Source organism: Scyliorhinus torazame, chromosome 17, assembly GCF_047496885.1.
Source record: "Scyliorhinus torazame isolate Kashiwa2021f chromosome 17, sScyTor2.1, whole genome shotgun sequence".
NCBI lineage: Eukaryota > Metazoa > Chordata > Chondrichthyes > Carcharhiniformes > Scyliorhinidae > Scyliorhinus > Scyliorhinus torazame.
The window spans coordinates 179342089-179364606 of NC_092723.1; the positions used below are offsets into that span (position 1 = coordinate 179342089).

General features: G+C 42.9%; 1 protein-coding gene across 3 annotated transcripts; it reads left to right on the forward strand.

The window, feature by feature from the left end:
- The first annotated feature begins 8 nt into the window (after window positions 1-8).
- On the forward strand, window positions 9-22062 carry wdr24 (WD repeat domain 24). 3 transcript variants are annotated; one of them, XM_072481738.1, is made up of 10 exons: window positions 9-91; window positions 3269-4105; window positions 5405-5582; window positions 9069-9738; window positions 10600-10712; window positions 11287-11405; window positions 11896-12000; window positions 14461-14798; window positions 18024-18208; window positions 20238-22062. In XM_072481738.1, exons 2-10 carry the CDS (start codon window positions 3625-3627, stop codon window positions 20404-20406), a joined length of 2358 nt encoding a protein of 785 aa, XP_072337839.1. In that variant the 5' UTR covers window positions 9-91; window positions 3269-3624; the 3' UTR covers window positions 20407-22062. The 3 variants fall into 3 exon arrangements, with proteins under 3 accessions (XP_072337839.1, XP_072337840.1, XP_072337841.1); XM_072481739.1 differs by having other exon boundaries at window positions 14464-14798; XM_072481740.1 differs by having other exon boundaries at window positions 18024-18089; window positions 20238-20409.
- Window positions 22063-22518: the final 456 nt, after the last annotated feature.

Sequence of the window (22518 nt, forward strand, 5' to 3'; positions counted from 1 at the left end):
AGTCTCCTCAGGGCGGAACGTTTGGGGGTGGGCGAAAGAGGCGGCGGAAGCGATCAGGTGACGACTTCCGGTGCATGGCGGCCAGGAGAAGGTGAGGCGTGTTTTGTTGACGGAGTTTGTGTGTCTGCGGGCGGAGGGGGGACCTTTCCCGGGTAAAGAGTGGGGTGGGTGAGGCGGGGGGAGAGAGAGACAGTCTCCGAACCACGGGGGCGGCAGATCCTTCGCCCCCCACGCCCCCCCCCCCCCACGCCCCCGGCCAGGCCCGTGTCCAGAGAAAAGTTAACCTTCCCACCGGCCGGCAGCTCCCTGCCGTGCGGGCGCTGCGGGAATAAATTAACTAATACCACTGTTTGCACAGTAGAGGTGTCAAAGCAAAGTTGAGTTTTTCCCAGAATTTTGTTTGTCTTCTGTTTTGGACCCTGTGTGTTTCATCCCTGTCGAACTTTTAAAAAGAAATTGAACTTCCAGTTAATAGTTGAAAGAATGACACAGCAAGATTTTATATTTGAAGACTTTTACTGTAACAAACTGATTAAGAGTTCTGTGCACTAAATAGTATTGTTTTATACAAATCATACTTTAAACTTCAAAACAGAACTTTCCTCTTACTTTTAACACAACTGAAAAATCCACTTCACATCTTTACATGTATACTTTACACTGGGTCCTTCAGTCATGATTTGTTTCTTCTCAGAAGTTCAAAGGCATTCCTAGCTCCAGGTATTTCCTTCTGTTCTTTTTCTTTCCCAGCCTGGTAGATTTTAACCTCAGAACTGTCTTTCGTGGTGAGGGATTTTTCCTTGCAATTCGCCTCTGGTGCAAGCTAGGTGAATCTTCCAACCTCGTTTCAAATCCTCATGAATTTTGTTATTTTAATTTGAACGCAGGTTTTCACCTGCATTCCAATGCGTTGATGTGGAGAGACTTCCTGCCTCTCGCTGTCCCCACTCCTAGATCCTAGCAGACTAACTTGTTTGTGAATTTCTGGGATCTCTTCGAAATCCTTTTGTTCTCCTAGCCCATCTCCAGGGCAACATGAATCACGTGGGCCTTGTATCCAGAAAGATGAGCTATTCTTTAGACCCTAATTCTATTCTATATAGAAGCTATATACAAGTATAGATGTTCACAACCCAGCATCCTTAACACCTTGCTGCGACTTGGGAGAATACCAATCCAACACTGATGCTGTTGCAATTGTCTCCACGTGTGAACACCTTGCGCCTTCTTCCCAACAAAACAATCTCGGCCTTCCTTGAATCTAACAGCTCCCTCGCCCAGACTTGAGAACTGTCATGTGCATCCCTTCATTTCACCTAAATTAAATATAATCCCAAAACATACGTATTTATAAACCTCATAATTGTAACGCAAACCAAAAGAGAAAATGCTGGAAAATCTCAGCAGGTCTGGCAACATCTGTAAGGAGAGAAAAGAGCGAATGTTTTGAGTCCAGATGATCCTTTTGTCAAAGCATATCTTCCAGTTAGGCACGCTACAGCCTTCCGGTCTCAACATTGAATTCAACAACTTCAGATGATTAGCTCGACCCCTTTGTTTTCATTCCATTTCATTTTAACTGTCTTTTACATTATATTTCTTTCTTTATATATATTTTCCCCCTCTCCTTACCTTTTCTCCCCTTTGCTTCCCCCCCCCCCCCCCCCCCCCCCCCCCCCCCACATTTGTTGCAGCTTACCCTCTGATATTAGTTTCTCTGCTGTTTGGCCTTTCACACCTTTTATTCTCTCTGGGGACTGCCATTAGCACTCTTTCCCCTTGGTTTCTGTGGCTATTAGCACTGTTTTTCCTTGGTTTCTGTGGCTATGACTCATCTTTCATTCCTTCACACCACAGTATAAATATCTCCCATTTTCTATGTCTTTTAGCTTCTTTCATCGTGCTTGCATATTTTCTGTTTATAGAGTCACTGTTTTGTCCTGTGTTGAAGTTATCACAGGATTTCCACAATTACTTGATCTCTGACATGTCGCAGTCCTGTGGGAGGAAGCAAGAGTAGAGCTGCAAGCATACATTGTGTCACCATGTTTGTTCCAAGATGTTTCTGTGGCTCGGAAAAGGGTTGTTTGATTGTGAATTGGCTGATTTTTGCCAGCGTGTTAGTAGCCCCAAAGCTGACCGGCCTGGTAAATGTTGAAGTTTGAATTAGGAATGTTTAACTGCTGCTTCCAGAAGGTGAAACTTGTCGATTAGTAGTTGTTTAACCCCGCTTTAGGTACCATCTGAACAAAATAAAGCCAGTAGCATTGTGGATAGCACAATTGCTTCAGAGCTCCAGGGTCCCAGGTTCGATTCCGGCTTGGGTCACTGTCTGTGCGGAGTCTGCACATCCTCCCCGTGTCTGCGTGGGTTTCCTCCGGGTGCTCCGGTTTCCTCCCACAGTCCAAAGATGTGCAGGTTAGGTGGATTGGCCATGATAAATTGCCCTTCGTGTCCAAAATTGCCCTTAGTGTTGGGTGGGGTTACTGGGTTATGGGAATAGGGTGGAGGTGTTGACCTTGGGTAGGGTGCTCTTTCCAAGAGCCGGTGCAGACTCGATGGGCCGAATGGCCTTCTGCACTGTAAATTCTATGATAATCTATGATTGTGTAGTAGTGGGTAATGAGTGCTGCTCTTTGAATAACTGTAGTTGCATTTTCTCTGCATGAACCTGTTTTTTTCAACCCTGAATATAATGTGGCTAAGAACACGTGCTAAAATAACGTGCCGCAGGATTGCTGCTGCCTTTAAAAGGAAACTGCAGTCGTGACAAGCTAAATCATGTTGGGAGTTGTAAATTTGTACAGATCTTCGCTTTTTCTGTATGGCTGCCCTTACAGTCCAATTGTCAATTGCTACAATAAAGATTTTGCACCACATGGTGCAAAGATTTAAGATCTTACTTTCGAATGTTAAGCAGTGACAGCGAAAACATGATATAGCCTTGTGACATTGGGCAGGATCTCCTGACTTCCCCCATGGCAGGTTTCCCGGCGGTGGGACGGGCGAGCGACACAAAACACAGTAGCCATCGACGGGACAGGGCGCTCCTGCCGGTAGCCAATGGCCTGTCACCTCTGTTGCTGCAAAGTACGTTGCGGCGAGCTGGAAAATCCTGCGCAATATTATCTGGGAATCTCTACCCACCCAAGAACGTTTGGAGGGCTGCAGTATGTCTTTGGGTGATAAAGCGCTCATGTTCTTTTTATTTCCAAATGGATACTCTATTTGGTGATCAAATCTTAATTTTTGTCCCCTTTCATTTCAGGTTTTTAAACAAACTGATGTGCGTTTTGGGTTTTACCAGTCCTGGACTCTGGAACTGTCATTCATTTCACGGTCGCGGACCAAAGACTTTATTTGAATGAAATGCCTTAAATTTAATGAGTACACTCCAATTTAACTTTTCGTATCGCTAGAACAATGCCAATTCACATTCTTCAAGATCTGTCTGGATCTGCACTGATATATGTTAGCAGATAAGCCTACTTGTTAGTAGGAATCAATTGGAGACAAATTCAAACGTGAAGCTATTGCGTTCTTTTTAGATTGGCAAGACTGACGTTGTAACGGCAGCTCTCGTTTCCTAACTGGCAACATTGCCAGAAATTCCTTGTTTTTCCAATGGAGAAGATGGCGCGCGTGACCACAGCCCTCAGTGGCACAACTATCACAGGGAGAACTATGTTCTACCACCTTGATGCGCCTGCCAATGCCATTAGCGTATGTAGGGATGCTGCCCAGGTGGTAGTGGCTGGTCGTAACATATTTAAAATCTACTCCATAGAGGAAGAACAGTTTGTGGAGAAGGCAAACCTGCGGGTTGGGCGTAAGCTTTCTCTGAACTTCAGCTGCGCTGACGTGGTGTGGCATCAGATGGATGATAACCTGCTGGCAACAGCAGCCACAAATGGAGCCGTGGTGACGTGGAATCTGGGCAAACAATCTCGCAACAAACAGGATCAGCTTTTCACTGAGCACAAACGCACAGTCAATAAGGTGTGCTTCCATCCCAATGAGGTGCACATGCTGCTAAGTGGCTCCCAGGATGGCTACATGAAGTGCTTCGACCTCCGCAAGAGAGAATCTGTGAGCACCTTCTCTGGTAAAATATATAGTTATCTATGTTTCTATAAAGTCAAAGTGGTCAGTTCGTTCAGGAAACAGCCTTCCTTTGTTAGCAATTCCTAAAAACATTTTAGTTGCGCAGTTACTCATGTTTTTGAACACTTTCCACTAAAATGAAAATATTTTAAAAGTGAATTATCCTGCCTGTTAATGAACTTTAGAAACATTAGCAGTGATGGTTAACCGGTTAAAAGTTTCCCCAAAGTTTACTTAAATGGCGTATCTCTGAAATAATATAGCTGAAGAAAGTTGCCCCAATCCCTATTTGAATACTACCTGCTTCACCATCTAAATGGTGAAGAACAGTATGAGTTGTTTGATGGTGAAGCGCTAACATTAAGGCCCGAGTTCCCTCTGCTTGAGGCAGCCACCATCCTGTGGGGAGTGCCTATGATTTGTTTTAGAAAAGGTTACTATTGCTCCGTTTAATTAAAGCCGCCTCTACCATTTATAGTAACCAATAGCTTATGAGCTAATTATGTGTGAAAACGTTGATTCAATGCGTCATGTCTATCCATTCAAAAACACTTCCGTGTTCCATCCATTGATCGCTTTTGCACGGAGAGTCCCTGATATCAATCCTTATTTTTTTCTTGTTAGTTTAGATTTGTTCTACTGTTGCAAGAGGAAATTGGGACTTTGGATGTCACGATAGTTGTTTGGTAAAGAGTGGAGCCTCAGTTGACTAAAATGTTGGTTTTTGTGTTCAAGTGTTGCATCGCAAACTGCTCTGCCCCCAACCCCTAACACTGCTCCCAACAATGAGCTTTAACCCATTCTAAAAAGCATTAAATTGATACTTTCCACATCTTGCACTAACTAGCTGTCCTCGTGACGATTCGGAACTAAGATTAATACTTAATTATATAGCTCGAGGCCATGCCCCCAGAAGCAGTAGGAACTATTGACTTTTATTTTATTTTTAGAGTACCCAATTCTTTTTTTTCCCCCCAGTATATGGCAATTTAGCGTGGCCAATTCACCTACACATCTTTGGGTTGTGAGGGTGAGACCCACACAGACATTGGGAGAATGTGCAAACTCCCATATTAGCAGTGACCTGGGGCCGGGATCGAACCCGGGTACTCAGCGATGTGAGGCAGCAGTGCTAGCCACCGTGCCACTCCGCTATTGACATTTATGTAATGCAGGATACTTGGATGTCTTACACAGAAGTGTAAGACTTGTGTGTTCGGGTGAGTCCTGACAGATGTTAACTGCCATAACAATTGAACCTATTTTGGTAATCTTATAAGTGGAACTTTATCTTCTATAGGTCAGTCAGAAAGTGTCCGGGATGTCCAGTTCAGTGTAAGAGACTATTTCACATTTGCTGCTTCATTTGAAAATGGTAATGTTCAGCTCTGGGACATGAGACGGCCAGATAGATATGACCGCATGTTTACAGCACATAATGGACCTGTCTTCTGCTGTGATTGGCACCCAGATGATAAGTGAGTACGGTGAGGCTCTTGCAACCTTCAGTAATTACGTTTAGAGTCCTGATAAGACTGATGATATTTCCTTTCTTCTTTTGCCAAACTGAAGTACATTGTAAGCTCTGGTATAACTTGGCTCATGCAAAATGGTAGACAGGCATCAGTGTGTGTGTCTATATATACATTATGTACCTTTATATATACCAAAGGGAGCTTCACACACAAAGGTCAGTTATTAGTCTAAACATTCCAATTTAATTCTCGAGCATTGAGCCAGTCCTTGTGAAGACTTGCTGCTAAATTATTGCCTTGCCAAATTTAGCCACTATCATTTTTGCATTCGACAAAAATGGAATATAGCAATTCATTGTCAAAAGTCTACAAAAGATGCAATATTAAACAATACATTTTATTTTTGATAGTTGCCAGCTAATTGTGGAATATTTTCCCATGAACTGTGATTTGCAACAAATAAATAAACCATAAACGTATCTCTCGAAGTTGTTTGAACTGTCCTGAAGAACAAAAATTTTGTGTTTTGTCACTGTTTCCTGCCGCCTTATGCGGTGCTCTGCCTTGGTTGAGTTGGTGGCCAGGCAGCCTCTCCAGCTTTTGACAAGGCTACTGCAGGTGCACTGTAATGTGTCCAATCGTTTCCTGCCTTCATTCTTGATTGCATTCTGTGGAAAGTTGCTCAACCTCTTCTCAACACCTGTTTATTGTACAATTGAGATTGGGCACTCGCCATATGGAGAATCACAGGCAACAGCTCCATACCCAGCTTCCGCCTGTATAATCTGTTCTGAAGGGAAGGTGAGAAGCAGCTGCATTAAGAAAGAGACAATAGGGAAATTGGCACACAGGCCACTTCAGTGCGGGTCTTGTAGCAATTTGCAGCTATTGACAAAACGCAGGAGTCCCGGAGATGATGAAAGGTTGAAGAGGGCTGGGGGGGGGGGTAACAAATGGGATAAACAGGCACAAGCGGGAGAAATTTAATAATACTTAAATGCAACACTGTGACTGTGCCTGTCAGGTGGCAGCGTATTGGAGCTTCAACACCCTCTGCCAACTTATAATGCACAGCTTCTTTTAAAGGTGTACTCGCAGACTGCCGAGGATCCACTGAAATCAAAGTGGTGTCCTTCAGACGATCTGGATTAGATGCGACAGCAGACAGTTTAATGCTCATGAACATCTCCTTTCATGTTTGGTGTAATATGTTAGTAGAATTCCTACAGTGCAGAAGGAGGCCGTTCAGCCCATCGAGTCTGCACCGACCCTCCGAAAGAGCACCCTGCCTCGGCCCATTCCCCCGCCCTATCCCTGTAACCCAGTGCAGAATAACTAAAGTTTGGGTGATAGCTCGGACTGATTGCAATTTGCATTTTAGGCGTGGTGGTATTGTCACTGCACTAACTAGTAATGCAGAGACCCAGCATAATACTCTGGGAACCCAGGTTCGAATCCCCACACGTAGATTGTAAAAATCAAATCCAATAAATGCCTGGAAATAGAAGTTTAATGATGACCATGAAACCATTCTCAATTGTCATAAAGACCATTGATTCACTAATGCCCTTTAGGGAAGGAAATCTGCTGTCCTCGCCGGGTCTGGCCTACATGTGACTCCAGCTCCACATCAATGTGGTTGACCTGTGTACTATGTCCTGTACGCAAAAAGCAGGACAAATCCAACCTGGCCAATTACTGCCCCATCAGTCTACTCTCGATTATCAGTAAAGTGATAGAAGGGCTTATCAACAGTGCTATCAAGCGACATTTAACCTGATCACTGACATTCAGTTTGGGTTCCACCAGGATCACTCAGCTCCTGACCTCCTCACAACCTTGGTTCAAACATGGACAAAACAGCTGAACTCCAGAGATGCGAGTGACTGCCTTTGACATCAAGGCAGCATTTGACCAAGTATGGCAACAAGGAGCCTTAGCTAAACTGGAGTCAATGGGATTCAGGGGGGAAACTCTCTGCTGGTTGGAGTCATACCTGGCACAAAGGAAGATGGTTGAAGGTCAATCATCTCAGTGGCGGGACATCACTGCAGGAGTCTCAGGGTAGTGTCCTAGGCCCAACCATCTTCAGCTGCTTCATCAATGACCTTCGTTCCAACATAAGGTCGGGTGTGGGGTTGTGCTGTTCAGCATTATTCACAACTCCTCGGACTCTGAAGCAGTCCAAGTCCAAATGCAGAAAGACGTGGACAATGTCCAGGCTTGGGCTGACAAGCGGCAAGTTACATTTACGCCACAAGTGGTGCAAGTTGTTTTCTGACTTTGTTTTAAAAAGCTCAAGATAAATGCCAAAAACTAATTGAAAAAATTGCATCATGATATTAGTCAAATTAGGTGCAAAGAAAAGTTTTTTTTAAAAAAGTTTAATTCATTTTTACGGGATGTGAGCTTCGCTGGCTGGGGCAGCATTTGTTGCCCATCCCTAATTGTCCTTGAGAAGGTGGTGGAGGACCGCAGTCCGTCTGATATGGAATACTTTTCGTATTTTGTTAATACTGGTATCTTCTTTAGCTGAAGAGACTATTCTAATCCCTATTTCCCTTATGCTTTTATATTTATCTTCAAAAACACATCCAACTCCTTTTTAAATGATTATTCTCTGCTTCAGTAGCCATGGTGGTAAGGCATTCCATGTTATAAACTGTGTGAATTATGCTCCTGGTTACTGATATTTCCGAGCAGTGGAAATAAACGTTTACCAACCATCCTCTCAAAATCTTTTATGATTTTGAGCACTTCTGCTTTTTGCGTACAGGGGAAAACAGCACCAATCTTTCCTTCTAATTTTTATGAATAGCAGTTTTAATGAACTGTTACTGCACTCTTTACCCTTTTACATAACTGGGTGTTCAGAACTGCACACGCCATTCAGTCTTTACAAATTTAGCATCACCTCTGTGACCCTAAATATCAAAATTAGGATCCCATTTAGTTTTACTCTGCCCTCTTTTATTTCTTTGTCCCTCAACTCTAAGTCAGATATTCTGCTGTTCATTTTACAACTCTCTATTTTCCATCTGCCAACTATCTGCCCAATTTGATAACCTGTCCATATCCTCCACAAATCTCCTGAATTGTTCGTCAATAGTCCGAGTGGTACAAGTAAACTTCAGCATCATTCCTCTTGTGCCTATGTGCAAAACGTTCGTGCAGGTTGAAAAAGAGATTCCAGCACAGCTCTTGTACTCTGCTTTCAGTTTCCCAGCCATCTTGTTCCTTATATACTCACATTTCCATTGATGTCATGTCCCTTAATTAAAAAAGGATTATGTAACACACTGCTCATATGGATTGTGCATCGGTACAGTATTTCTGTTGAACTAAATTGGTGTGTACATTTGATTTTCTTTTTTTTTCTTGTAGAATAATTTTCTTCACAGGTTGAACAGTGATATATAGATCTTAATCGTCACCAGGGGTAAGTAATAAATGCCGTATAATGCGTGCATTTTGTTTTTTGTTTTCCAGAGGATGGTTAGCAACTGGAGGCCGGGATAAAATGGTGAAAGTATGGGACGTTTCGACAACCAAGACCAAGGAGATCTATTGCGTCCAGACTATTGCCTCGGTGGCACGTGTGAAATGGCGACCAGAAATGAAATACCATCTTGCAACTTGCTCTATGATGGTAGATCACAACATTTACGTGTGGGACATTCGACGCCCGTACATCCCATTTGGAATGTTTGAGGAGCACAAGGATGTTACCACAGGAATTGTGTGGCGCCACATTCATGATCCTTATTACCTCCTTTCTGGGTCGAAAGACAGCACTCTGTACCAGCACATGTTTAATGATGCCAGCCGGCCTGTCGATCGTGCCAATCCTGAAGGATTGTGCTACGGGCTATTCGGAGACTTGGCTTTTGCAGGAAAAGATAGCATGTTTGGCAGTGACTCAAATCGGAAAACCTACGGCGGGGAGAGACGTTATCCCATTTTTTTCTTCAAGAAGCCGGATTTATCTGAGCAATTTGCAAATGTATCCAGTGCTCTTAATGTATTTGAAACTGAACTGGGCAGCAACTCCATGGATTGGTTTGTCAACATGGCACAACAGTACATTCTGACTGGCCGGTCGCTGGCTGACCTCTGTGATCATAATGCCAAAATTGCTAAAGAATTATATCGTTATCAGGTACTGTGATTACTTGGGTCAAAAATGGCAAAAAATAGTTCCTCCCACTCCTCCCACCCATCGACCGAAATGCAAGGGAATGGAGTTTTCTCTGTTCTCTTGCGATGACTGTAGCCGGAATCTGGGAGAAGTGGTGTATTTTAGACCTTGCTGGAAAGTACATGTGGGCCAGCTGTGGTTTCCACCACAGTAAGTTCTTCTAATGGCCCATCATTCGTTATCCCTGCAGAATAATCCCTTGGCCATTATGTCAGAGCTGCTGGCACATATAAAATCGCACCTCAAAACAAGTGTTAATTTTTCAGAGGAGATGGGAAGAAGATTTATTCCTGTAATTTGCTATAAATGATGCAGCGATTCCACGCCACTGGGGAGTAGGTGTGCCCTAGTTGCTGTCCTGATGGAGGGATGCCAAACTATGTGACACACGAATGGTGAATATGATTTGTGTTCCATCCCCAGGTGGTGCTTTGACAACTAATGGATGAAAAAGCACGAGTGAATTGTGCTCTGCCCCTAGGAATAGGGTTTAAATGATTTATCAAAGCTCCTCATCGTGCATTGTTTGTGCTACATGTTAATAAACATCAGGCTCAAATATTGAAAAATGCTCTGTATTGATATGCAGAGTGAATATGGAGCTGATAACTTTACTGTAGACCTTTCTTTCCCTGCTTGATGTAATCTGTTATTGCATTTTATACTGACTGTTACAAACACTGGGTTAGAATAATGTGGCTGAAATTAGGAACTTTTGAGTTGGGGGTGAATTGAATCTGTACCGATTCACTTTGTCAGCATTCCTGATGCACTACACCAGTGGTACAAGTGGGATTTAACTTGCTCCTGTTCTGTGTCTAGGTGGCTCAGACATGGACAATGCTGAGGATTGTCTACTCCAATCCAGGTGCTATTTCATCTGTGAACTTGAATCAAAGTATAGGCAAGAGTGGGGGCTTGCCTCTTATGAACAGGTATGAAAAACAAAGACTATTTATTTAAATTGTTAGCACTGTTGCTTCACAGCATCAGGGTCCCAGGCCGATTCCTGGCTTGGGTCACTGTGCGGAGTCTGCACGTTCTCCCCATGTCTGCGTAGGTTTTTTCCGGGTGCTCCGGTTTCCTCCCACAAGTCCCGAAAGACGTGCTGTTAGGTGAATTGGACATTCTGAATTCTCCCTCTGTGTACCCGAACAGGTGCCGGAATATAGCGACTAGGGGCTTTTCACGATAACTTCATTGCAGTGTTAATGTAAGCCTACTTGTGACAATAATAAAGATTATTATTACTATAAGTGGCCTCTCAGCAGTGAATCATTTTGTCTTGGATTTCTATCTTTTTTGTTTTTTACTCATTTAGCACGTTGAAAATATGTAAGTTTATCTACTGTAGGTATGGGGTTTTATTTTAATGTATTACAGTTTCCATGTTCAAAAGTACACCCCCACCCCACCCTGTAGTTTTCGCCTGATTTTGATTATTATTATTTTTTTCTGCAGTTTCTTTACATTTAATAACAGCAGGTAATGTTTTATTTTCCTTCGCAGTCTTAAGGAGCTCTCTGTCGCGCTTGGTAATGAGACTAGGTTGGAGCGAGGGAAGGCTGAAAATCGGCAGGAGATTAATCATTTAGATTCCTCCAATCCTTTGATCACCGCAAACGAAGGTAGAATAATATTTGATTTTTGCCATGTTACTGGATCAGTGTTTTCATACATGTCTACTGGGACTCCAGTTAAACTGTAAGTTTATCCAATTAAACTTGTTAATGAATCATGATAATACTGTCAGTGCTAGTCCCACTTGGTTTATTATGATTTATCAGTGATAAAGATTCTGACACTGTTACAGCAATTATTATTTTTTTTTAAATAACAAGTGGATTATATATTTTCCAAGGACAAAAGCTATTATGATAGATGAAATAATTCCAGGAAAGAACTCTGTCTTCGCCACCAATCTCCACTATAAAAATGTCATTTTTCAATTGAAGCAGTTCTCTCTCTCGCGTGCTCTCTCTCTCTCTCTGTGTTGGTGCTGCCTGATTTTTTTTTTTGTGCAAGTGATGGTTTCAATTTTTTCATTGTGAACAAAATTCTCATCTGTAATTGCACAATCTAGACTGACTTTGATATTTTCCTTCTGCCCTGTTACAGAGAACGAAGAGACAGAAGGTAGCGATGTGCCTGCGGATTACCTATTTGGGGATGTGGAAGGGGATGAAGATGACCTTTACATGGTGGACCATGAAAATGCCCCGGGTGAGCATTTTATTCACATATCTATTGGGAGTAGTTGCCACTGCATTTTATTCAATCTATTGGGAGAGGTTGGCACTGTTAACAAAACTGCTCTTCTGGTGCAGATGGAAATCTGTCATTGAGTAACATTCATAGATTATCATAGAATTTACAGTGCAGAAGGCCATTCGGCCCATCGAGTCTGCACCGGCTCTTGGAAAGAGCACCCTACCCAAGGTCAACACCTCCACCCTCCACCCTATCCCCATAACCCAGTAACCCCACCCAACACTAAGGGCAATTTTGGACACGAAGGGCAATTTATCATGGCCAATCCACCTAACCTGCACATCTTTGGACTGTGGGAGGAAACCGGAGCACCCGGAGGAAACCCACGCAGACACTGGGAGGATGTGCAGACTCCGCACAGACAGTGACCCAAGCCGGAATCGAACCTGGGACCCTGGAGCTGTGAAGCAATTGTGCTATCCACAATGCTACAGTGCTGCCCAAACAATTCCTGTGCAAACATGCTCAGGCCCATTCCAGGTATCAGAGAGTCTCAGGTGATTAAAGAAAGTTAATCGTAGCTAGGTCTAGACTATGATGCTGGACTTGATTGGTGCTAATTTCTTTATTCGTGGGAATCTTGCAAGAGCTGTCCAGGAAATGGTGTTTTTTCTTATTCCATTGTTACAATGAGCATTACCTGCTGGATTTGTCGAGAGCTGTTTTCTGCCAGTGAGACCCCCCTCAACATGCAGCAGCGTATTACTGGCCAGTGTCAAACCTAGTGCTTTCTTTTATTGATGTATTACACCCCAGACGTACTCGCACACCAGCTCCCACCTCTTGGATAATTTCTGATAAAATTAGCGATGGAAACAGTGACTCATAAAATTTGCGTATTTTAATGCTTTTGCATATCTCTGCATTAGTTATTTGCATACAAAGCTCATTAAATATACAAATTAAAAATTTATTGTGTCTGACCTATCCAAGTCAATAATGCTGTGTATGTAATATTCATGCATTAAGTTTCCAGCTCATACTGTTTGCTGGTCAGAACGACAGCTGTCTATCCATGTCCCACATGCCAATGAATGGGAATAGAGGGATACAGACCCAGGAAGTGTAGAAGATTGTAGTTTAGTCGGGCAGCATGGTCGGCACGGGCTTGGAGGGCCGAAGGACCTGTTCCTGTGCTGTACTTTTCTTTGTTCTTTGAATAGCCTATAGGTCAGTTACTGAGCCTGGTGTCATGTGAGAGTACCTTTAAGAAATGGGTGTTTATTACTGCAGTGATGTCAGAGAGTGGGTGGAGCTGGGCTGTCTCAGCTTTTTACTTTCGTTTTTGCGCAGGCTGCAGGGTGTTTTAGTTTTGTTTTCAGTGTTGGAGCTGAAGCCAGACCAAGCAGGTGTACTGCTGTTCTCTCTGCCATCAAAAGACTCTCTTTATCACTTGGTGAATTCAGAATTATAAATATTCTCAGTAGTGAATGTAAACCTAATGTGCCTCTGTTGAAAGGTGTTTCTTCTGTCTTCTGGATGTTGTTTGGGAAGTTAAAGGATTACTTAGTGTTGTAGTCTTTGGGGGTTGTATTTGAATTGATGGTTGCTAAGATGTTCACTATGTTTTAAAATGGTTAACTTGAGTTCATAGAATAAATATTGTTTTGCTTCAAAAATTACTTTTCCATTTCCGCTGTACCACACCTATAGAGTGGGCCGTGTGCTCCCCATACCACAATCTAGTAAAAGTTGTGGGTCAGGTGAACTCCATGATACACTTTGGGGTTCTCTAAACCTTGGCCCTTAACACTGGGTAAGCATGGCCATCATTTGACCTGTATGCATGAAACGTGCATGCAGCCAAATTTTTACAATTATTTGGAAAATCCTTTCCGTTTTAACACATCACTGCTACATGCTTGAGACCTTTTTAGTTGTCAGTTTCCATTCGTCCATTCTTGCAAGTGTTGACTTGCTCGAATAAGGTTCCACTGGCACCCCCTTGTGCCTTCAGTCTCAAGTGAATATTGTGAATGGAGGCTGTGAAATCATGAGAAGTATCACAGCCGCGTCTAATTCTGGCCTTTTGCACAAGAAGCTTCCATCCAGGATGGCTGTGCAGTGATCAGGAATGAGAACCTCCGAGTTATCCCCTTTCTAACCTGAGGCCTTTTGCCCTACCTCTTATTGCACCTAACCATTGCCACCCTCTTGTTCCCTGCTGGTGGGCATCAGAATTTGGGACACATGTTTTATGACCGTTAAAATGAATGATTAGAAAATCACAACAAATGTACATCCATATTTCTGAGTTGCCGGTGAGTCAGTGCGGACTCTCCTAATTACCCATTGTGTATCCGTACATGTAAAAATGCTGTTCTAGAGCAGGATCCATGTTCATTTGTCTTGTTTATTTTAAGCCACAGTGTCAATAACTTCCTTTACATCTAATGCCTTCCTATTTGTTAGCAGAGGAACATGAATACATTTTGCCTCAGGAAGCGTTTCAACTGCGTCACGAAATTATAGATAACCCTTCTGCTCCAGACCATCTTCAGGACAAAGTGGAATCGCCACATGTTAGTGGAAATGAGGCAGAGACTGTATGTTTGACCCCAATTGAATCCTTTTCCCTCATGTCGATCTCTCAACCTCTGTACGATGCCTACCTGCCTGCTGATTACTTTAATTCCCTTGTTAAAGACATGCTCCATTACTATGCAGAGCAGGGAGATGTGCAGATGGCCGTATCTGTCCTCATTGTACTCGGGGACCGCATACGGAAAGAAATTGATGAACAGACACAGGTGAGAGCATGTTCAAATAAACTGTATTTTCTGTCAATTTCAAAGTCCAGCAACCAGGGACTTTGAGGGGAAAGTGGTCTCCAGTCATGGGCTGACTGAACTTGAATTTATTTGGGAATAGAGTCCACAATAGTCAGCACTGACCCTTGCGACTGTCATAACCCCCACAAGGACCACGGGGAAACAATCATTGATCTCTCCCTGAGACCCGTGAGCATGAGCTCCCCAGGTAGAGGACGAAGGCCAACCACCTGGGGTTGGTTATAATCAAGGTATAAAAGCATGCCCAACTCGGGGCCTGGTGCAACAAGCCCTGCCAGCTATGATTGCATTGGGAGTGAGATGCTGCATTACCCAGACTGCTGAAAATATGTAAATAAATCCATCTTCGTTTACGCCAACTTTCCTCTGAGTTATTATAGCGACATTCCATTATTCACTCCCTGCTAATTTGAAAATGTTTGTTTATACCCACTCTCTGCTTTCTGTCCGTTAACTAATTCTTTACCCATGCTAAAATATTACTCCAACCCCATGAGCCCTTATCATGCCTATTGACCTTTGTATGACACCTATGGAAGTCCAGATATACTACATCTACTGGTCCCCCCGAATCTACCCTACTAGCTACACCCTCAAAAAAAACTCTCATAAATTTGTCAAACAGGATTTGCCTTTAGTAAAACTTTAGTATCCCTTTAGTAAAAGGGATATGGGCCAAATGCAGGCAAATGGGGTTTGCTTAGATGGGCTTTTGGTTGGCCTGTCTCCCTGCCGTAGATTCTATATTCAGTAATAGTCACTTCATTTCTGATGGGTTTGTGACAGCCATCAGGGAGCAGGTTTGTCTCATTTTATCGACCGCAATGAAACTCTATTTGTGTTGTCCCTACCAAGTAAGAAAAAATTGCTTCAAGGAGCGATTTCCATTGCGTACCAAATTTCATCTTAACGCCTCTTATAAAAATAATATTTGCATGCGATTGTTTGCTCTGTTGCGAAATTTTGGAGATTTCTGAAGAATATCACAATTGCTGAAAGTATAAGTCCTAGTGACCTTTTAAAAGGGCAGGTTAAATTTCCTCTTTCTTTGACTGATTACATAAATAGGAAGCTAACGGGAGGATGTTTCAATTGGATTCTTGATTTAGTCAAAGTCCAGAAGGTGCAGTAATAAACTATTGGTTTCTACTGCTCAGATATTGGATATTTTTCTCTGAAAGGGGCCCAAACACTGGATAATTTTATTGCATCAGTGATGATCTTTCTCATTGAAACATTATTTGAGGACTGCGTGGTTGCGTTCCATGATGATTCATTTTGGTAGAAAAAATTTGAATGCGGATTACAGGGTCAACGGCAGGGTTCTGAGGAATGTGGAGGAACAGAGAGATCTTGGGGTTCATGTCCACAGATCTCTGAAGGTTGCCACTCAAGTGGATAGAGCCGTGAAGAAGGCCTATAGTGTGTTAGCGTTTATTAACAGGGGGCTTGAGTTTAAGAGCCACGGGGTTTTTCTGCAACTGTACATGGCCCTGGTGAGACCACATTTGGAGTATTGCGTCCAGTTCTGGTCACCTCACTATAGGAAGGATGTGGAAGCATTGGAAAGGGTGCAAGGGAGATTTACCAGGATGCTGCCTGGTTTGCAGGATAGGTCTTATGAGGAAAGTTGAGGGAGCGAGGGCTTTTCTCTTTGGAGCGGAGGAGGTTGAGAGGTGACTTAATAGAGGTTTATAAGATAATGAGGGGGATAGATAGAGTGGACGTTCAGAGACTATTTTCTAGGGTGGATGTAACTGTTACAAGGGGGCATAACTATAAGATTCAAGGTGGGAGATATAGGAGGGATGTCCGAGGTAGGTTCTTTACTCAGAGTGATTAGGGTGTGGTATGGACTGCCTGCTGTGATATCGGAGTCGGACGCTTTAGGAACTTCAAGCGGTTATTGGATAGGCACATGGAGCACACCAGAATGACGGGGAGTGGGATAGCTTGATCTTGGTTTCGGACAATGCTCGGCACAACATCGAGGGCCGAAGGGCCTGTTCTGTGCTGTACTGTTCTATGTTCCATGATTTTGTAATCCGCCAATATCCAACATCTCGAATTTGCAATTTATTATGAGCCATCTCGGCCTTCCATTGGTCCTACGAGGATCTTACAAGGACTTTTAAAATCACAAGAAGGGGGAATAGGCCATTTGGCTCTACCATTCGATAAGGCCAAAATCAAATCCGCTGCTTTCTTGCCAGCCCCCAATAATTCCTCGTAATCCAAGCAGCGCACTGAATTGGCAGCCCATCCACAAACATTCACTCCCTCCACCACTAACACCCAGTAACAGTAGGGTGTACCATCTACAAGAACTCACCAAGTCTCCTGAGGCAGAACCTTCCAAACCCATGACCACTGCCATCTAGAAGAACAAGGGCAGCAGATACACGGGAGCCCCACCATCCTGATTTCGAAATATATCACCCTCCCTTCACTACCACTGGGTCAAAATCCCGGGAGTCATTTCCTAACAGCACTGGGGGTGCACCTACACTACAGGGAGTACAGCGGTTCAAGAACGATTGGGGATGGGCAATAAATGCAGACCTAGCCAGCAAAGCCCACATCCCTTGAATTAATTTTCCAAAAAACCTGTCTAACTCAGCCTTGAATGTTTTAAAGAACCAGCCTCCACGTTTCTCTGGAGGAAGAGAATTTCAAAGACAAACGACCCTCAGTAGAAATTCCTCTTCCCCCTACTTAAACTTAATTTGCCCCAAAATTTTGTCACTTGCACCCTGCAATCTTCACCATTGTCTATCCTCTTGGGCTTCATACCCTATGATGTATTCAATTCAGAACCTTTACTTTGACTTGTCTAACTCTTGGAGCCTTGTCATCCTTGCTGTCAACCCATTGTTGTAAGAATGTTCTTCCGATCCTCCAGTTCTGACCTTGTTATATTCTTGTTCCTCTGTTGGTGAAGGCCTTTAGCCACATTGGCCTTGCCTTTTTGAAACTCCTTCCTTAACCTTTGTCACCAATTTTTAAAAGTACTCAAGCCTATCCTTTCCACTGTTTTTGGTTCTGCCTCCAAACTGTCATTGCTCTCCCATATGTTTTGGAATGCTTTGCTTAATTAAAAAGATATTGAATGAACCTCTCTGGGAAATATTTGACCATTGCATTGAGTGTTTAGAATTTCATCTTTTCTCCTTTTGTTGCTAGGAACACTGGTACACGTCGTACATTGATCTGCTGCAGCGGTTCAAACTGTGGAATGTCTCCAATGAGGTGATCAAGTTGAGCACATGCAGCTCCATCAATTGTTTTAACCAGGCATCAACCACCCTTCACATCAACTGCAGCAACTGCAAAAGGCCAATGAGCAGCAAAGGCTGGATCTGTGATAGGTGGGCTGTGTCTGTAATAACTGCTATTGGAGGGAAAGCAGTGTCTCTGCCAGTTCTATGGATAAACCTTCATGGTTACATTTATACTGGGGAAGCTGAAAATGATACTCTTACAGAAAAGTTCCTGGAAAGGAATAGTTACTCAGCCGACAATGTTACTTTATCCCATTCTTCAGCTTTGCTGTTCCCTGTCCTGCTGCCGCTTCTTGAGGCTTACTCCTGGGGTATTTTCAAAATCCTTTCTACTACATTGATGCAGCTTTACATTTTATTTAGCAGCCTTGGTTAAAGGCTCAAACTGAGAAACACCAGGAACCTGGGTGGGGAGAAAATTGGAGAGAATGCGAGCAAAGTTGAGCAAAGCACCTTCCGCAATGGCGAGAGTAGTCTTGACTTCTCTGATCGATTGGTTGCTCCAATAGTGCAGAGCAGTCAATTGCTGGTCTGCAGCTAGTGATTGTCCTCATATACCAGAGGCTAACTCTGTGCTTGCCACCTTGCAGGGCAAACCTGATCACCAATGTAATCCCATCTCCCTTCCTTCACTTTGGTCAACCGGGAAAAGTTGGAATGTGCAGTGTAATCAGATCCCAAGTCCATAGTTGATGGGGTGGCAGCAAAAAGACAAGAAGGAAGGTTTCTAGATCATCATTGGAAAGCTCCGCTCATTCCCGACACAATCTGGTGTACATGTGATTCCTGTCCCATGCTGTGTAGAGGTTAATTTCCTCAAATGCTCCAGTAAGTTGAAAACCATGATCACAAGGTTCACCGGTTCAAGGACTAGGCCTTACCTGCAATTTGGGATAACTAGCAATTGTCCAAAAATGTCTCATTCTGAGAAACAATTTATTTTTTTTAAAAGTCCTTAAAGGCCAATTATTCCACTTCATGTTTTTTTGGAGCATAAACTATATGACCTAGATATGTGCAGATTGAAATTATAATGGAATCACGAGTTGGATCCACACATTGCCTATTTAGCTCCATGTGCTAAAGGTAGAGATCTATCTTTGTTGAAAGTGTGCGCTGCAAGCAAGAGATCGTATGGATATATTTAAGATGGCATTACCTTTGCCTGAATGAGCAAGAGGCTTGGATTTTACTTTTTTTTAAGCTGTATATAGGGTGGTACAGTGGTTAGCACTTCTACCTCACAGCGCAGGGACCTAGGTTTGATTCCGGCCTTCGGTGACTGTCTGTGCAGAGCTTGCACATTCTCCCCATGTCTGCAAGGGTTTCCTCCAGGTGCTCTGGTTTCCCACAGTCCAAAGATGTGCTGGTTGGGGTGGGGTGCTCGTTCAGAGGTTTGGTGCAGACTCGATGGGCCAGGTGACCTGCACTGTAGGGATTCTATATCAACCTTTTGTAATGTGGAGTTATGTACATTCCATTAAATAGTAAAAGAAATACACTTCGAAATATTCACTAAAGGGCAGCACAGTGGTGCAGTGGTTAGCATTGCTGCCTCACGGCACCTAGGTCCCAGGTTCGATCCCGGCTCTGGGTCACTGTCCGTGTGGAGTTTGAACATTCTCCCCCGTGTTTGCGTGGGTTTCACCCCCCATAAACCAAAAATGAGCTGGGTAGGTGGATTGGCCACGTTAAATTGAAAAAATGAAAAATATAGCTGTTACAGGAACATTTATTTAATTTATTTTTTAAAAATATAAATTTCGAGTACCCAATTCATTTTTTCCAATTAAGGGGCAATTTAGCGTGGCCAATCCACCTACCCTGCACATCTTTGGATTGTGGGGGCGAGACCCACGCAGACACAGGGAGAATGTGCAAACTCCACACTGACAGTGACCCAGAGCCGGGACCGAACCTGGGACCTCGGTGCTGTGAGGCAGCAGTGCTATTCACTGCGCCACTGTGCTGCCCCTCTTTGGGCATTTTATGCTGTTTTTCTTGGGGGGAGGCATCCCACTGGTTTCTTGCCAAAGTTACAGTGGTAGAATAATATATTTTAATGTAATTGCCAGTATTATTTAGTCTAACCTGCTGTTTTTCTTTTGTGTTTTAGATGCCGGCAGTGTGCTAGTATGTGTGCTGTGTGCCACCAAGTTGTTAAAGGACTGTTTGTTTGGTGTCAGGGATGTAGCCACGGTGGGCACTTGGAGCACATCATGAACTGGCTAAAGACTAGTTCACATTGCCCAGCTGGCTGTGGCCACCTCTGCGAATATACCTGAGAAAGCAGTGCTCAAAAACTCAATGCGGCATCCACTATGCAGCGGCTGACCCTCCAGTAACAGTTAGTCCACTTGGATGTGGGCACTACAATAACTTCCCAAAATTGTTTTAAAATGCTGCAGAACACAAAGAAATCAGCTAAAATTGGGCACGGTGAAAATCGAGTCATTCACCATGAAAACCTCCAGCTGAACCCGAACCATGAAAACATGTTAACTGAAGTAACTAGCTGTGAAGTTATTTTTGGACTATTATATATTTTTCCTCGTAGCCACCTTGAAGTGGTACTGGCAAGAAAAATAATTTCCTAAAGGGATTTGCTGTGACATCTTATTACATAAAGCATGCACTGTTGGCATGTTTTCCAGTTGTTGAAATGTCTCGCCAAGCAACAAACTAATATAGAAAGGTGCTTTGGAAGGCACCTGGAACAGATTCCACGTTGGTATCCGAGTCGGAGGATATCACAGGACAGCATTTCAGTACTCCCTGACTGGTGCGCGTGCGCACACAAGCATCTGGATGTTTATGCGTGCACACATGGTTAGTTAACAGAACACAACTTTTTTAGTAAGTATTTGGATAGTCCGTATCATTGATTAAAGAATACCCGTTTTGTTACTGTCAGGGTTATTCATGGCCTTCTGTATAGTATGTCAGTATGTTATGTTTTGGAATTCTTTGGTCAAAGCGGCAGGATTATTTGGAACTTTAATTCAGGGTTGAGATGTTTAGGATCTGCATACAGCGTGGATCGTGTGGCAAGGCAATGGGCATCAATCGCCATTCTGGTAACTTGAAATTTATTTTTAAACTGCTTGCAAAGAATGCTCTAATCCCCCAGTTCATATACGATGCAAAGATCAGGCATGCAATACACCCAACTTGCGGTTATAAAACATCCATTAGCTAATTTTCAGAAACGTACAATTCCCCGTGCGAATCTCACAGCATTCCAACAACCTGCTTCAACCAAAGCAACATCCTAGACATTCTGGGTTGGGTGGGGGTGGGGGGGGGGTCAGCCACATTGTGCCCACCCCCAAATGAGACTTATGCAGTATAACCTTCCCAACATATTGCCTCATTACTTTGATTTTTATTTCATTTAAGTTAAATTTCCAGAGTAGGCAAAGTATATCAATCACATGTCTGTTCATCTGCTATTGCACTGTGAAGAAATTGATTTTTCTTCACAAAAGGAAACTCATTTCTGGCCATATTGATACTTAGCAGAAATAAAATATTCTAACCTCCGTTACATAGATGTCTTGATGGTTTTCCACTAGATTTTGTGTTTTGTTGAGAATACTTCATAGACTATTGCTGTGACTTTGAGTTACATTCCACATACAAGGCAGACCGCCTGATCCCTGGCTAGGTGTACATTTTTTGACATTGTAATAAAGACTTTATTTAACATTATCCGCATGTTATTGGGTGGAGTTTGAAATGGTAACAGACTAAAGGTTCATTAAAAAAAATGAATGTAGTCTTCCTTACATATGTATTATAAACATCATTTATATTTGTTATATTTCTTAAGACTAGAGTACTTTTAAAACAAGAGTTTATTTTACATTGAATTCTGAATACTTCTAGGAGCAACTTTGTATTCTGCTGTAAAAATGCTTTAAATAAACTGGTTGCTGTAATTTCTCCATTGCACTTAATTCATTCTCCAACCCATCACAAAGATGATTTTTCTCTGTAATATATTGCCCTCTGCTGCGCTCTCTAGCAGATTGTAAATTTCGTTCAGTAATAGTTGCCTCTTGAGTATCCACACGTTTAATCTTCTCTGTGCAATATACGGAGATGGAATTTTCTTTTACATTAATTTAATTGAGGACTAAAGAACATTGTGACATTTTTGGAACTTCAATTGGTTTTAAGGAAGTTTGAACGATTAAGGTGTATTTGGATACACCAGTCCAATATTTAATTGAAAAAAAATGGCACTGAAGGCCTATTTGGGGATCACGGTGGTGGAATTATACATTTGGAGATGCAGATCAAGTAAATTGTTTTCCTCACCATGGAGTATCTCAACGTGTCTACAACACCCCATAACTAAGGACTATTTTGATCTCATTCTTAGATCATGAGAA